The 15768-nt window shown below is 38.6% G+C and overlaps 2 protein-coding genes across 3 annotated transcripts in view; one reads left to right on the forward strand and one right to left on the reverse strand.

The window, feature by feature from the left end:
- Positions 1-11332: 11332 nt before the first annotated feature.
- LOC131723047 (GTPase IMAP family member 4-like) lies at positions 11333-14014 on the reverse strand. Its single transcript, XM_059016372.1, has 3 exons — positions 13931-14014; positions 13239-13290; positions 11333-12517 (listed from the first exon to the last, which is right to left on the reverse strand). Coding segments are annotated over exons 2-3 (762 nt in total). The 5' UTR covers positions 13240-13290; positions 13931-14014; the 3' UTR covers positions 11333-11756.
- A 1218-nt stretch (positions 14015-15232) lies between these two features.
- Positions 15233-15768, forward strand: part of LOC117965714 (GTPase IMAP family member 8-like) — a 31925-nt gene continuing 31389 nt past the window's right edge. The window contains exon 1 of one of the 2 annotated variants that reach the window (XM_059016302.1): positions 15233-15352. In XM_059016302.1, coding sequence (XP_058872285.1) covers positions 15331-15352 — 22 coding nt within the window. In that variant the 5' untranslated portion in view covers positions 15233-15330. The remainder of the gene's footprint in view (positions 15353-15768) is intronic. The other variant, XM_059016301.1, reaches the window with a different exon arrangement.

Consider the following 15768-nt stretch of genomic DNA (forward strand, 5'->3'; position numbering starts at 1 on the left):
CACAACGCTGTTTTCTTTATCAGGACCACCAGCCTATATCCTTGTTTGTTAATCCTCCAGAGAAGGTTACCCCCACACAGTTTGCATTTCTCCTCAGCGTGATCTTTTTAACATGTTAAGTTTATTTTGCCAGTTGCTTGATGCATTTTGTTTTAACCTCTTCAGGGCGAGCAAAACAACTATTCCTTTGTGTGTGGCCGCGGTAATTCAACTCGCTGAGGTAAAGCAATCCGGAAGTTTTGTTTTTAATATAATTAAATATGTTTTCGTGGCGTGCCTAATATTATGATTTATTTTGTATTTTAGGAGCGCGCGCACAGCCGCTGTTTCTTATATATGCTTTCTTTCTAGTATCTATTTTATAACTTCTCTTTCTACTGCTTAGATTCACTTGTATTTATTACAAGTGCTTTGTTTAGAACTACGCTCTGTGCTCATACCACGGGTATTGTAGATTGTGGCTTCTACCGTATTGTAGTATTACCAACAACGTCACATTGTTTTGTATGTGTATAACAAAAGCTAAGTCAATTCTCCCTGAACCTCTCCCAGCGGTGTAACATATTTCAGAGGGGTGAGTTTTGTCTTCTTTGTAGTGATTTATAGTTTGTGTTTCACGTTTATTTGAGAATTAATATTGGATTTGTGTGCACTGTTTATGTATATTTTACTATACAGATTTATTTTCTGTTAATGCATGTTTGATTTTCTTGATACATTAATAACTGTAATTGCCTGTCTTTTAGTTCACCCCTCCATTGTGAGTACATGCTGGGAGAGGTTCAGTGGTTTAGTCAAATCTAAGATGGTTCTGATTGCTGCTCTACTGTATTTTCTTGTTTTAAGATTTCTAGTATTATAATTACCATCTATCATATTAACAGAACCTTTAACATTCAGACGGTAGCCATCTTGTGGCGGTTTCCAGTATTGCATCTATTCATTCTCTTTTATACGTATATACACTGAGTGTACAAAACATTAGGACCACCTTCCTAATATTGAGTTGCACTCCCTTTTGCCCTCAGAACAGCCTCAATTCATCAGGGCATGGACTCTACAAGGTGTTGAAAGCGTTCCACAGGGATGCTGGCCTATGTTGACTCCAATGCTTCCCACAGTCGTGTCAAGTTGGCTGGTAGTGGATCTCTACTCTGAATAGCTCGTTCCATCTCATCCCACAGATGCTCAGTTGGATTGAGATCTGGTGACTGGGCAGGCCACTGCAGTAAGCTGAATTCACTGTCATGTTCGTGGAACCATTCCTGGTAATCCTAGCCTTGTGGCATGGGGTATTATCCTGCTGAAAAAATCCATTGGTTTTCTCCATACCCTAGTCCTCCCATCAGCGTGAAACAGCAGGAACTGGGATTCAACAGACCACGCAATGTTTTTCCAATCCTTCAGTGTTCCTTAGCTCACTGCAACCGCAGTTTCTGCTGTTTTGCTGAGTCTGGCATAGCAGGCCTCACCAGCTCTCTCTCTTCAGGGGGTACAATTCTATTGTACAAGACGTCGAGGAATGCAATTAGGTGTGATGTATTGTATGGTCCAACAGTGGCGATGGGGGAAAGAACACCTTCTCTTGAGATGGCTGCACACATGGTAATATTCCCACCTCTTTGGCCTGGCACATTGACTGTGGCTCTGTGACCGATGATGTTCCTCCCATGTCTCCTCACTTTGGACAAATTGAATCCACGTATATGAAGACATGTGGCAACACATTTGACTCAAGCTCCATTATTCTCTGAGACAAACACAAAATGAACATGGGTAGCCATTCCAACTGTCTGCAATGAAATACAGTGCCTTACAAAAGTATTCAGACCCCTGACCAATTCTCCTATATTACTGAATTACAAATCGTACATTGAAATTTTGTTCTGTTTGATATTTTATTTTAAAACACTGAAACTCAAAATCAATTATTATAAGGTGACATTGGTTTTATGTTGGGAAATATTTTTAAGAAAAATAAAAAACTGAAATATCTTGCTTGCATAAGTATTCAACCCCCACACATTAATATTTGGTAGAGCCACCTTTCGCTGCAATAACAGCTTTAAATATTTTGGGGTAAGTATGTACCAGCTTTGCACACAGTGTCGGAGTGATTTTGGCCCATTCTTCTTGGCAGGTTTGCTCCAGGTTGTTCAGGTTGGTTGGATGACGCTTGTGGACAGCAATTTTCAAATAGTGCCACAGATTCTCAATGGGATTGAGATCAGGACTTTGACAGGGCCACTGTAGGACATTCACCTTTTTGTTCTTGAGCCACTCCAATGTTGCTTTGGTCTTGTGCTTGGGATCATTGTCCTGCTGAAAGGTGAATTTCCTCCCAAGCTTCAGTTTTTTAGCGGACTAAAGCAGGTTCTCTTGCAGTATTTCCCTGTATTTTGCTCCATCCATTCTTCCTTCAATTTTAACAAGATGCCCAGTCCCTGCTGATGAGAAGCATCCCCACAGCATGATGCTGCCACCACCATACTTCAATGTAGGGATGGTGTGTCTTGAGGCATGGGCAGTGTTAGGTTTGCGCCATACATAGCGCTTTGAGTTTTGGCCAAAAAGCTCTATCTTGGTCTCATCTGACCACAAAACCTTTTCCCACATCGCAGCTGGGTCACTTTTATGCTTTCTGGCAAACTCCAGACATGCTTTCAGATGGTACTTTTTGAGTAACGGCTTCTTTCTTGCCACCCTCCCATACAGGCCAGTGTTATGCAGAGCTCTTGATATGGTTGACTGGTGCACCATTACTCCACTCCCAGCCACTGAACTCTGTAGCTCCTTCAAAGTGATTGTTGGCCTCTCTGTGGCTCCTCTCACAAGTCTCCTTCTTGTTTGAGTTTTGAGGGACGGCCTTTTCTTGGCAGTGCCTGGGTGGTGTGATGCAGCTTCCACTTCCTGATTATTGATCCAACTGTGCTCACTGGGATATCCAAACACTTGGATACTATTTTGTACCCTTTCCCTAATCTATGCATTTGTATTACTTTATCTCTAACTTCTGTAGAATGTTCTTTGGTCTTCATTTTCCTTCAGATTCACAGCCTGACCGATGATCCTTCAACAGTGGGGTTTTTATCCAGAAAATGTGATAGCAACTTTAATGGTTCACAGGTGGAGGCCAATGGTAAGGTAATTGTGTCCTCGTTAGGGAAATTTCTTTCATCGGTGTAAACTGGGAGCTTCCATAGCACAGGGGTTGAATACTTATGCAAGCAAGATATTTCAGTTTTTTTTTTATTTTTCTTAAAAATATTTCCCAACATAAAACCAATGTCACCTTACAATAATTAAAATAAAATATAAAACAGAATGAAATTTCAATGTACCATTTGTAATTCAGTAATATAAGAGAATTGGTCAGGGGTCTGAATACTTTTGCAAGGCACTGTATTGTAAGGAAATACATTACTGTAATGAACCCTTACCTGTACATACTGGAACCTAATCTCCTTCACTCTTTCACTATTCCTTTCAAAAGGTACCCTGTATAGCTGTTTCATGTTGTTTCAAGACCCGGTCAATAGCTGCCAGACTGACACTATGTACATTCTGAGCAATGTTATGGTCTTGTATAATTGTAGTCTGGCTCTTACTCAAACGTATTGAGTTGTTTGCAACCACCATATATACAATGGCAGCCTCCTGTTCAGTGTTGAAGACTCTTCCTCTGCCACCAGAGCGGGGCTGTCTTTCAATTCTATAAATGTATATTATGACATTTTGATGATCAAGGAGGATGACGGAAAAACTCCTTACATGTATATTGTATAGTACTGTAATACAGTGAAGTAATATATGGTCATGTATCTATTCTCATTTTTGAATATTCTAATTATTGATGCCACAGTTGACCTGCTTACTGTAGATTGGGTTGCACCTTCTGCCTAGCCTCTCGCATTGAAAGGCCATGATTTATCACATGGTCAACGATAGTGGCACGTACTGTATGTCAATGGAAACATCTGTTCTGAGTCTTCCCTATGGGCTCCTGGTTGTGGTTCCCCTCTTTCTCTCCTTTGTCTTTGCCTTCTGACTTGCTACATTTCTCGCCAACACCAACTCACTGGTAACCTCTTTTATATGTGATTATGGACTGATTGTTGATTAAACAATTGAGCAATGAGGATGTGCACATGTGCAGTAGAGATTCATACTTTTGGGAGTAAGTGCTATCTGCTGTGAACAAATGATCTAATTTTGTTTGACAAGAATTACCCAATTGATTTTTGTGTCATATATAGAGAGTTGTGTTTACTGTTTTGCAAAAATGTGCTTGGCATTTGCATTTTGTGTGAAAAGCAACCATAAATTACTTACTGTTTTGCAGAAATGTATGCTGTTCTGCTAGTTTAGGTTATGGTGTTGGTCATATGCACCACAGTTTCATTCACATTGACTTAGCAATCGAGAAAAACTGTAAAAAACATCTCGAATTGGGCTGCACCTGCTGCCCAGCCTCCCTCATGCTCAACCCATGGTTGATGACATGATCTACCAGTGTTGTACGGATCTCATCAGAAATATTTGGTCATCTTGGTCTGACTCTTGCCCTTCCCCTTCATCTTCAACCCCGCTCCATGTGGGTCCATTGTCCTCCAACAATGAAGAGTTAACTTTTATTCATGGTAAAGCAAACATGACAAGTGACACTTCACCGATTAATATCTTTAACTGCAAGATTCACTTGTGACCTGGAAGTAGAAATACTGTGCATTTGAACTTTTGTTATTATTATTTATTATTATTTAAAATTAAAATAATTTACATGTCGCTAGCATGCTTTATTTATAAATACATCCATTACAAAAAATGCCATTTGTACCTGTACACATTTACATGTCGTGTTAAAATAAAATCTTAAAAAACAAAAATGAATGAATGTTTAAATAAGTAAATATGCAAATACATTAAAAAATAGCAACGTACAAACATAAAAAAATTCGGGTGTCTGTGCGGGCTGTGTCTGTCTTTAGGGTTGGGAGTGAATGAGCGGTGTGTGTGTGTGGGGGTGTGAGTGTCTGTGGGGGGTGTGTGTGTCTGTGGTGTGTGTGTGGGGGGGTGTATGTGTGTCTGTGGAGGGTGTCTGGGGTGTGTGTGTCTGTGGTGTGTGTGTGTCTGTGGTGTGTGTTTGTGTGTGTGTGGTGCCTGTGGGGTGTATGTGTCTGTGGGGTGTGTGTGTGTCTGTGGGGGGGTGTCTGGGGTGTGTGTGTCTGTGGGGTGTGTGTGGGAGTGTGTATGTGTGTCTGTGGGGTGTGTGTTTGTCTGTGGGGTGTGTGTTTGTGTCCGTGGGGTGTGTTTGTGTCTGTGGGGTGTGTGTGTGTGTGTTTGGGGTGTGTGTGTCTGTGGGGGGGTGGCGTGTCTGTGGGGGGGGGGTGTTTGTGGGGTCTGTGTGTCTGTGGGGGGGTGATGTGTCTGTGGGGGGTGTGGGGGTGTTTGTGGGGTGTGTGTGTACCATTCCACTTGAAACAGAAAATTCAAAGCTTTCTAACGTCGAATGTAAAAAAACATGAAATACCTCTTATGCACAAAAAGATATAAGTCGTCAAACTAAGGCAAAATTCGTCATCCTTCCTTCCGTCTTTGTAAACATTTGTAAAAACATAAACATCAACCTGACGTTTTAGGGTGTATAGCCACTTCTCAAATTGAAAAGCTAAATAACTGGACACCTACCAACCATGGCATTTCACATGTTCGTCAACATCGAAATATACCAGCGGATGCAAGTCCTTTACATCTGTGGCGTTTATATTAAGCGATTTATTTATTATTATTATTATTATTATTATTATTTATTTCTTAGCAGACGCCCTTATCCAGGGCGACTTACAATTGTTACAAGATATTACATTATACATTATTTGACATTATACAGAGATCACATTATTTTTACATACAATTACCCTTTTATACAGTTGGGCTTTTTTTTTACTAGAGCAATTTTAGGTAAAGTACCTTGCTCAAGGGTACAACAGCAGTGTCCCCCACTGGGGATTGAACCCACGACCCTCCGGTCAAGAGTCCAGAGCCGTAATGTGTTTATTTTTTAATCCTACATCCCTGTGTAGTTGCCCCTGAAACTGCTATTTCTGTAAGCTCCCAAATCCTGAAATGTTGTGGTTTCTGGTTTGAATATGAAAATAAATGACATCCGGTTATGTGTGGAAGACAACCTCGGAATCTGCAACCATAGAATGGAATTGTAAACAACAATGGCCATTTCCTTGTCTCAATGTCGGATGAATTAATAAAAAGAGAGAAAAAAAAAGTCATGTTACAATTTAAATAATGTACAGTTCGCTAGCTTGCTTTAGTTATAAATGTATCCATTACAAAAAATGCTGTTTGTACATGTCGTGTTAAAACAAAAAATGAAGTGAATGTTTAAATAAATAAATGTGCAAATACTTTAAATAGGAAAGTACACACACACGCTCGTCGATTTCTAAAGTTGCAATGAAACATACAACACCAACAAGCTACTTCGTTTGTGGTCATATAACTCCACAAGCTCTCGCCCTGATTCATTGTGGAAACTACGCAAGCTAAAGCAGCATTTGAATTTGGATGGGGGACTGTCCCTTGATTTTTCCATTTAACATTAATTTTGTTGAAGCTGGTCTAAATACACAAATTAATACACGTTTAAATAAATGTGCAAATACATTAATAAAAACATAAAAAATCGCGCCTCATTATCATATAAAAAAGAATGTTTTGTGTAGAAAAAACAGTATGTCTGTTTATTAGTTACAATGACACACACTAAACCACGGGATTCCCTCGCTCGCCGTCATTTAGCGTCACAAGCCCTCGTCCTGTTTCGTCGTGGAAACTGACCATGTTGATTAGTGTCTGTCCCTGGATGGGAGACCAACCGTCGCCTTGATGTTTTCATTTTAAACTGTTCTCGCTGAAGCTGTTTTAAATACACAAATTGTGCTCCTGCCAAGCCGTCATTTTTCGCACTGCAGATCCACAGCAATGCTACCAGACCTATAGTGTCGGAGGACAACACAGATCTGGCGGCTCCACTGCAGAACCACAGCCGCCCTATCGGCCACAGGGGTCGCTGATGCGCAGTGAGCCGTGGATTCCCCTACCGACCTAAGCCCTCCCTACCCAGGCAGCGCTCGGCCAATTGTGTGCCGCCCCCAGGAACTCCCGGTCACGGTCGGCTGTGACATAGCCTGGATTCGAATCTGCGATCTCCAGGCTATAGGGCACATCCTGCACTCCACGCGAAGCGCCTTTACTTGATGCGCCACTCGGGAAATCCATGCTGTAATATGCTACAGCTGTACAGTATTTACATAATTTAACGATAATAATACAATGTTAATAGCAGTTACAAAAGTGTCACTTACGGTTTTATGAAAGGTTAAAGTGCATTATATTTTGCATTACATTTAAACACCGTCAGTTAGTTAACCCTGTCTTCTTGTGGATTGATGTTCTGTGAAGACTTGATCATTCAAACAAACATTTCTTTCAGTGCCCATGGAATTAGTAACAACTGACAAATACATCTGAGCCTTTCTTGTTTAATTGGGAAATAATTATTCTGTTTTAATCTTCATTCAAAGACATGACATGTTCTCTTTTGCACATGGTAAGTGTCCATTTCTGATTTACAGTAAGCATCAAACCCTGGAATAGAATATAATGGGAGGGTCGAATATCATTTCTGCCATTAGATGTTGTTGAATAAAATGTGGTTTCTGATACAGTGATCTTGGTTGCAGACAGTTTTCAAAAACTTGTGATCGGTGTGGTTTTATTAATTCTGCAACTTTATTATTTGTTTAATTAATGGTCTCTAACTTTATGTCTTTGAAACCACTGTAACTGATAGAATTAAGACAATGGGGTGATTGTTAATGATTGCACAATCGGTTGCTGAATGACAAGGCTATATCAGCATTTGTGGCCGGAGGACTGAAATACAGGTTAAAAAAACAAGTTGTGTAAAACGCAAGGCCCACACAATATATAATACGAAAATATATGAGAAAGCATTATAACGTGCACAGGTAAGGCTGGAGACTGTAGGTGACGTAACACACAAGAGAAAAGCTGGGGAAACAACAAATAAGTCGCTGTGCTGTGGTGTTGGAGGTTGCAGGTTTGATCCCTGTGGGTATCTACGGGAAACGTAATGCTGTTATTGTCAAATTGAAGTTGTTTTTAACAATTAATTAATTAATAATACGACCAAGGGAAAATCTGTGGCCGAACTTGAAGAAATTATTTGATAAGCTGTGCGTATTCACACTGTAGTTTATGTTTGGCACTTTTTCACAATCCAGGTGATTTGTTTGCTTTGTTTCAGGCAATAACCCAAACCATGCCCATTTGTATCCCAACACTTAAAAAGGTATTCAAGTACTTGTTTGCTTCACATCAAACAGTGGCCATTTGAATCACCTGAAGCAGTGAATCACTGAATCACGTGAATAATCCACATATAGGAAATCATAATAAATGTATTAACATTTCGATAAAAAAAATGTATAGATTTATATAGAAACAAGTCCTCTGCATCTGAGTCGGAAGTGACATCACTTGGTACTAATCGCTGCTGGGAGTTTAACAACAGTTTGGTGAATTAACATAACTGATAATAATAATAGAAAGGTTGCTACTGCGGCATGCAAGGCTGTGGTTGACCTGTGCGAGCTGAAATCTTATTGGGACGAATGTTTAGTTATCTTTAACCGACTAATTAGGAGCTAACTTGTCGTTACATTATAATGTAGAATGCAGCTTGCCTGCAACTCTAAATATTCCATCCATCCATTATCATTAACCACTTAATCCTTTACAGGGTCACGATGAGCCAGAGCCTAACCCAGCATACACAGGGGGCAAGGCGAGACTACACCCTGGACGGGACGCCAGGTCCATCACAGGGCACGACAAACACTCACTCACACACACTCACTCGGCAATTTAGAGTGACCAATCAACCTGAACAGCATGTCTTTGGACTGTGGGAGGAAACCAGAGTACCTGGAGAAAACCCACAATGTGAATACATTGGGGAGAACATGCAAACTCCACACAGACAGACCCCCTAGGCCAGATTCAAACCTATTACCCTGGTGCTGTGAGGCAGCAGCGCTAACCACTACACCACCGTGCCACCCTAACTCTAAATATTTATACATATTAATATATTAATGGATACACTTTCAAACACAGTTTGCCCACTTTTCACAACTTTGTAATGTATTTGTTTGAAGAATAGAGGACAAATAACATCCACAATAAAAATAAAAACAAAATGCTGTCACATATCGAATTCTCGTGTTCGTCACCATCAGTCGGCTACTCTGGATAAGTTGGCAAGTGTGATAGGCCTATTGTTTATCAATATTTTTTATTAGCGCTACATATATTTACTAAAAATACACAACTCCATACCCATTTTTAAAAGATTTGCCGTCTCTTAATCTACAGTTACACACATTCACGCACACACACTCACACACACACACAGAGGGCAATTTAGAGTGACCAATCAACCTGAACAGCATGTCTTTGGACTGTGGGAGGAAACCGGAGTACCCGGAGTAAACCCACAATACGAACACAGGGAGAACATGCAAACTCCACACAGACAGATCCCTAGGCCGGATTCGAACCTAGGATCCTGGCGCTGTGAGGCTGGCGTCCCATCCATGGTGCAGTCTTGCCTTGCACCCTGTGCCTGCCGGTTTAGGCTCCGGCTCGCCTCCACCCTCTAAAGGAATAAGCGGGTTATGATAATGGATAGATGGGTGAAGCCATGAGCTTGGAAACAGTGTGAGAGACATACACCAATTGTCTATGAACACTAGCACTCAGACATCCCTCTCTGTGCTTCTTCATCACAATGCACACTGAGACTCACACAGACACACACACACACAGCGCTGTTGTAATAATAATTGTAATTGATTCCAGATTTACTTTCAAATCATTACTCTTGCATATTACTTTACATATTACTCTCTTCCATGGCTGTTCTGTCTGTTTATTACCATACGCATTCTCTAATCTCCTTACCTAACATTATTCATTATTTGATGAAGTAAAAAAAGAAGTGATATCTATATCAAAAACATTGACAATGTAAAAAAAGTAAGTTAGAAAAATGCAACAGCCATTTAAAGGGGTGATATCAAACACAAAAGCCCAAGTTAGGAGAAGCAATTAGGGCAATCTTGGAGCATCAAGCAAATTGGCACAATTGGAAAGGTGCTGGGGCCCAAGATTCACACAATTGTTGCTTTAAACTTGGCTCCTTATTTTGATCACTTTGCCTCAGTGTGTGTGTCCCAGTGTGTGTGTGTGTGTGTGTCCCAGTGTGTGTGTGTGTCTCAGTGTGTGTTTGTGTGCCTCTGTGTGTCCGTGTCTCAGTGTGTGTGTCTTTCTCAGTGTGTGTCTCAGTGTGTGTCTTTCTCAGTGTGTGTGTGTGTGTCAGTGTGTGTGTGTGTCTTTCTCAGTCTGTGTCTCAGTGTGCCTGCGCCTCAGTGTGTGTGTGTCAGTGTATGTGTGTCTCAGTGTGTGTGTGTCTCAGTGTATGTGTGTCTCAGTGTGTGTGCGTCTCAGTGTGTGTGTGTGTCTCAGTGTGTGTCTGCCTCTGTGTGTGTGTCTCTCTGTGTGTCTCTGAGTGTGTGTCTCTGTGTGTGTGTCTCTGTGTGTGTGCGTGTCTCAGTGTGTGTGAGTCTGAGTGTGTGTTTCTCAGGGTGTGTGTGCGCCTCAGTGACACACACACACACACACACACACACACACACACACACACACACACACACACACACACTGGAACACACACACTGAGGCAAAGTGATCAAAATAAGGAGCCAAGTTTAAAGCAACAATTGTGTGAATCTTGGGCCCCAGCACCTTTCCAATTGTGTGTATTTGCTTGATGCTCCAAGATTGCCTTAATTGCTTCTCCTAACTTGTGCTTTTGTGTTTGATATCAGCCCTTTAAACGGCTGTTGCGTTTTTCTAACTTGTTTTTTTACATTGTCAATGTTTTTGATATAGATATTAATTTACAGACAAGAGCCCTTCATCTGTTTAGTGTCAAAATTAGTCAATAGCCTGATAACTTTGGATGTGTCCTGACAAAAAACTACAGGATTTTAACACAAGGTCTGTGAGAGTATTTGCAACATAAATCTGCAAAAACAAAGTAATGCCCCTGATGTTGGAACAAAACTAATTTTCTAGGCACATATTTCAGTTCAGCATATGGCCTAATGGTTTCATATCAGAATAAATGCAAATGGAGGTGTAATTCCATAACAATGAGACAAACAGATTAAAAATCCATTATTTATTATTTATTTAAAAGGAGAAACAAACAGTAAAACAATATGAAAAATGAGATTTTGGCCAAGTGCACTTCATCATGTTTTATACAAACTCAAACCTTTATCTACATTGTTACTGATAACAGTTAATTAACAGATACAAAGTTATAAGTACAAAGTAAATACAGTTTTTTACACTGAAAGTTAGAAGGTTCTATATAAATAAATGCAATCAATATGAAGATAGCGAATGTTTAAGGAATATGATCAGTAGAAATGTGGTGATATTGTGCCTACATTCTTTCTGTTCAGATATGTCGATCCAAAGATTAATATTGCCAATAATTTATAGCAATACTGGCACACCAAATAATAGGTATGGATGCAATTGATATAAGAATGAAAGACAGACAATATCTTTAAAATTACGCTCTAACAGATAGAACATCTGCTAACATTCTGCAACTTTTCCTCACAACTTCTTGCATATCTTTCCATCAATGCTTTCTGTTCTCTTTCACGTTTCACTTCTTCTTTATACTCTTGTATTTTCTTCTCCTGTTCAATTCTTTCCTTCATCATCTGGAACAATTCACCAGAAAAGAAGTTCCCTTGACATTCCTTCACCATCTTGTCTATTTTCTCCAGTAGTTGTTTGGTCTGATCCTGATCCTTTATTTTTTTTCCACTGATCACAGAATATCTGCCTTCACATGACGTAATCAGCTGCTTGATGTCCTCACTGCATTTTTTAATAAAATCTTCAATTGTTTCATCTTCGTCCAGGTTATCCCCATGAGTGAAAAGTACCATCATGTACTTCGAAGCTCTCTCACCAAAAACCTCCTTGATTATCTGGACTGTTTCCTTCTCTTCCTTAGTGAATCGACCGAGCCTAATCGCCAGGAGGAAAGCATGGGGTCCAGGGTATGTCATCTCAACACATTTCACAATCTCTTTAGCAGTTTCTGTATTGGACAGACTTGTGTCAAACAAGCCTGGAGTGTCGACCACAGTAACCTTTCTCCCGAAGGTCTGAGCTGTTACCTCTTTACACTCCTTTGTTATTGAGGTGTCTGATAATTCAGATGTAAAACGTTTTTTACCCAGAATGACATTTCCTGCAGCACTCTTCCCAACTCCAGTCTTCCCAACCAACACAATCCGCAACTCGCTGGAATAGACTTCAGACACTGCATATAAAAAAAAAGAAAATGTATTCAACAAAAATCAATATTCCGCAGCAGAACGACAGATGAAGGCGCCTGGACCAAATCAAAACTTTGACCCACCCACTAATTGCAAATTATACCCCCAGTAGAAGGAATAAACTTCTGACAAACAACAAAGTTTTAATTTTGTCCAGGCCTATTTTCCACAATATCCCTCATCTCCAGTCCATATGTAATATATAAATCCATCCATCCATTATCATAACTGCTTAATCCTTTAGAGAGCCAGAGCCTAACCTGGCAGGCACAGGGCGCAAAGTGGGACTACATCCTGGACAGGATACCAGTCCATCGCAGGGCACCACACTCACACAGAGGGAAATTTAGAGTGAGCAACCCATGTCTTTGGATGTGAGAGGAAACTGGAGTACCCAGAGACAATCCACACGAACGTGGGGAGAACATGCAAACTCCACACAGACCCTTGAGGTCAGATTCGAACCCTGCAGCTGTGAGCCAGCAGCACTAACCGTGCCGCCCCAATATATAAATGCATGTGTAAATTGAAATATGAGTGAAATATTTAAACATGTTAAGTGTTCAAATAATTTAGAGGGGTACCTTTCTTATCAGAATTTGTAAAAAAAACAAATTATATATATATATATATATATATATATATATATATATATATATATATATATATATATATATATATTTAAGAAGATAGATCTTTACTTACTGGTTTGGGGTTCGTTATTCTCTGGCTCTTTACTTTCTTTTGGTTCAGTTTGCTAAAACAATAAGATAAAAATAAACAATCAACACTGCATAGAACCCCCACCCTCATATATTTATCCAAACAATGTTTTAATAATCAAAAATCGATGCATAAACATTTGAATAAATACTTTTAGCTGACAGAGGAGTCAAATATTGTAGGTAGTTTTTTATGCAGCTGTCCCATCCAGCAGAGGTAGGATATGAATATGAACACATGCATAGGCTATATCATTATTTAATGTGTTTATTTAAAATATAGCATTTAGATGTTTTGTAGGAGTTTATCTTTAGCAGTAAGTTTAAACACCAAAAATTATTTAGTATATTTTACATAAGTATATGCTATAAATAAAATAAGTAAAATAATTTATAAACAGGAGATTAAATAATTATATATTCATGTGTAAGATTTAAGTATGAATGCCATATTTAAACATGTTAAGTGTTCAAATTGTTAATATTTATGTCCCATCATGTTCAGTGTTAGTTAAGTAAAGATAATAAACTATTTTAGTCTTTAAATTATTTTTTGTTAAATGCAGACAAGAATATATTTTATTACCTGTGGTTATTTCTCAAATAATAATAATAATAATAATAATAATAATAATAATAATTGTAACCCAATAATAAAAAGTTGTTGATACTCACATTGCTGTAGCTGCACTCTCCCCAATTTTTCAGATATCTGTGAAGAAGTAGAGAGGCAGTTACAGCTGTCCAGTATTTATGTACATATCACAAGCCACACCCACAGAGGAAAACAAAGATAATACTTAACAGAAGCAGGAACTAGTATGCTGTTGCATAACTATAATATATTCTATTTACCTGCATTTTTAGTTTTTTAGGTAATTGGATCACATGTTAGTATCATTGCCCCTTGTGCACAAAACTGCCAATTTCTACATTTTTTTAATAAGGGACGTTTGCAAGTTTAACGAACATCTGCAATGCACAAAACAGTTCTTCCAACTCTTACACTGTTGAAGGAAAGAAATACCACAGTTTTTTTTTTTTTTTTTTTACCGTAAGACCTGGATGACTAAGTTTTTACTGAAACTAATGAAAACGACATTTCTATTTGCACTGTTTGTTATTCATTCTAATACTTGTATTCTACTTAAAATTCATATTATAGCAAGATATCAAAGCAATTTATTTGCATAGATTTCATAAAGTGCAGGTTTTTGAGGGTTCCTGAGGGTTCTATTGGTGATTATTTTTATTTATTTTTTTCTCAGTAAAGGTTTGGTTGAGAAACTCTGGTAATAAAATATTGCAAAGGGTTCATATTAGAAGCCTTCAGATCCAGTCATTTTGTAAAACTAGTTTATTTTGTTTTGACTACCGCAGTTATCGAAATATATTTAATGGTTTATATTCGACAAAACTGAAGTCTGCAATAGAAAGGTAAACGCCATAGTTATATTTTTGAATGTAGTAGGCTATCAAGAGGAAATCAATGGTGAGCATATTTTTTGGTTTGAATATTTATTTCGTATATTTTAGTAGGCTATATGCTATATATTAAATAAATAAAAAGGAGGTATTAAGACCAATGCAACTGTTTTTTTTTCTTCTGTTCAGATCTTTGCTTCAGATATTTTACATTTTGCAATTTGAGCAAAATATTTTAGGTAAACACTGAAATAACTTTTTATTTCTGTCTTTTAAATTGTTCAAATCGAGAAACGGTTATTTCTTACCCTCAGTGAATTTGAAGATTGTAAAGTACATATTGGAACGCTGATCAGCAGTTTCTTATTAAAGAAATACAATATTATTTTTCAAGGCATGTGTTTTATTATTAATTTGAAAAGTAACCATATTCAACAAGTAGGCTACTTATGTAAGAAACTGTAAGCTATGCTAAAATGTTTTCTGGGCAAATGTAAATGTAAAGATTATTCAGCTCCCTCGTGTGGTCACTACATGCATAACACGAGTGGCAGGGAATAGCCTAGTGGGCGGGACTTGTCCAGTCTACAAAAAGCAAAGGAGGAATTGGAAAGCTTCATTTCAGCGCAGACTTACTGAAGACAGCACCCATGGATGAGATGAGTGAAACAAGTGAGTACATTTTAATATTTCACATTAACAGAATTTTTTCACTGGATTTTCAAGTCTTGCTAAACCATATTAATTTAGATTTATGTTAGTGGCAGATGCTTGTATTAGATGTTGGCTTCATTGTGTCAGTAATTATGCATTTAAAATCAAATAGATGAGACCGTGTCAAAGTGTCGGTATTCTACTGCATGGGGAATTCCGAATCTGAGGGGAAACCATTTAAAGCCAAAACAGCAACATCACAGTAGCCAACTAAAGAACGGGCAAGACATCTTTTTTTTTTTAAACTACTCAATAGTGGAACGTTGAAAATGGTCAAGCAGAAAACAAATCTGCACTGAAAAAACAAATTGGAAAGTATACTGTAAACTCTAAGCAACAAAGGCTTTAGTTAAGAACATAAGAACATAAGAACA

The sequence above is a fragment of the Acipenser ruthenus genome, chromosome 52, assembly GCF_902713425.1.
Source record: "Acipenser ruthenus chromosome 52, fAciRut3.2 maternal haplotype, whole genome shotgun sequence".
Lineage (NCBI taxonomy): Eukaryota > Metazoa > Chordata > Actinopteri > Acipenseriformes > Acipenseridae > Acipenser > Acipenser ruthenus.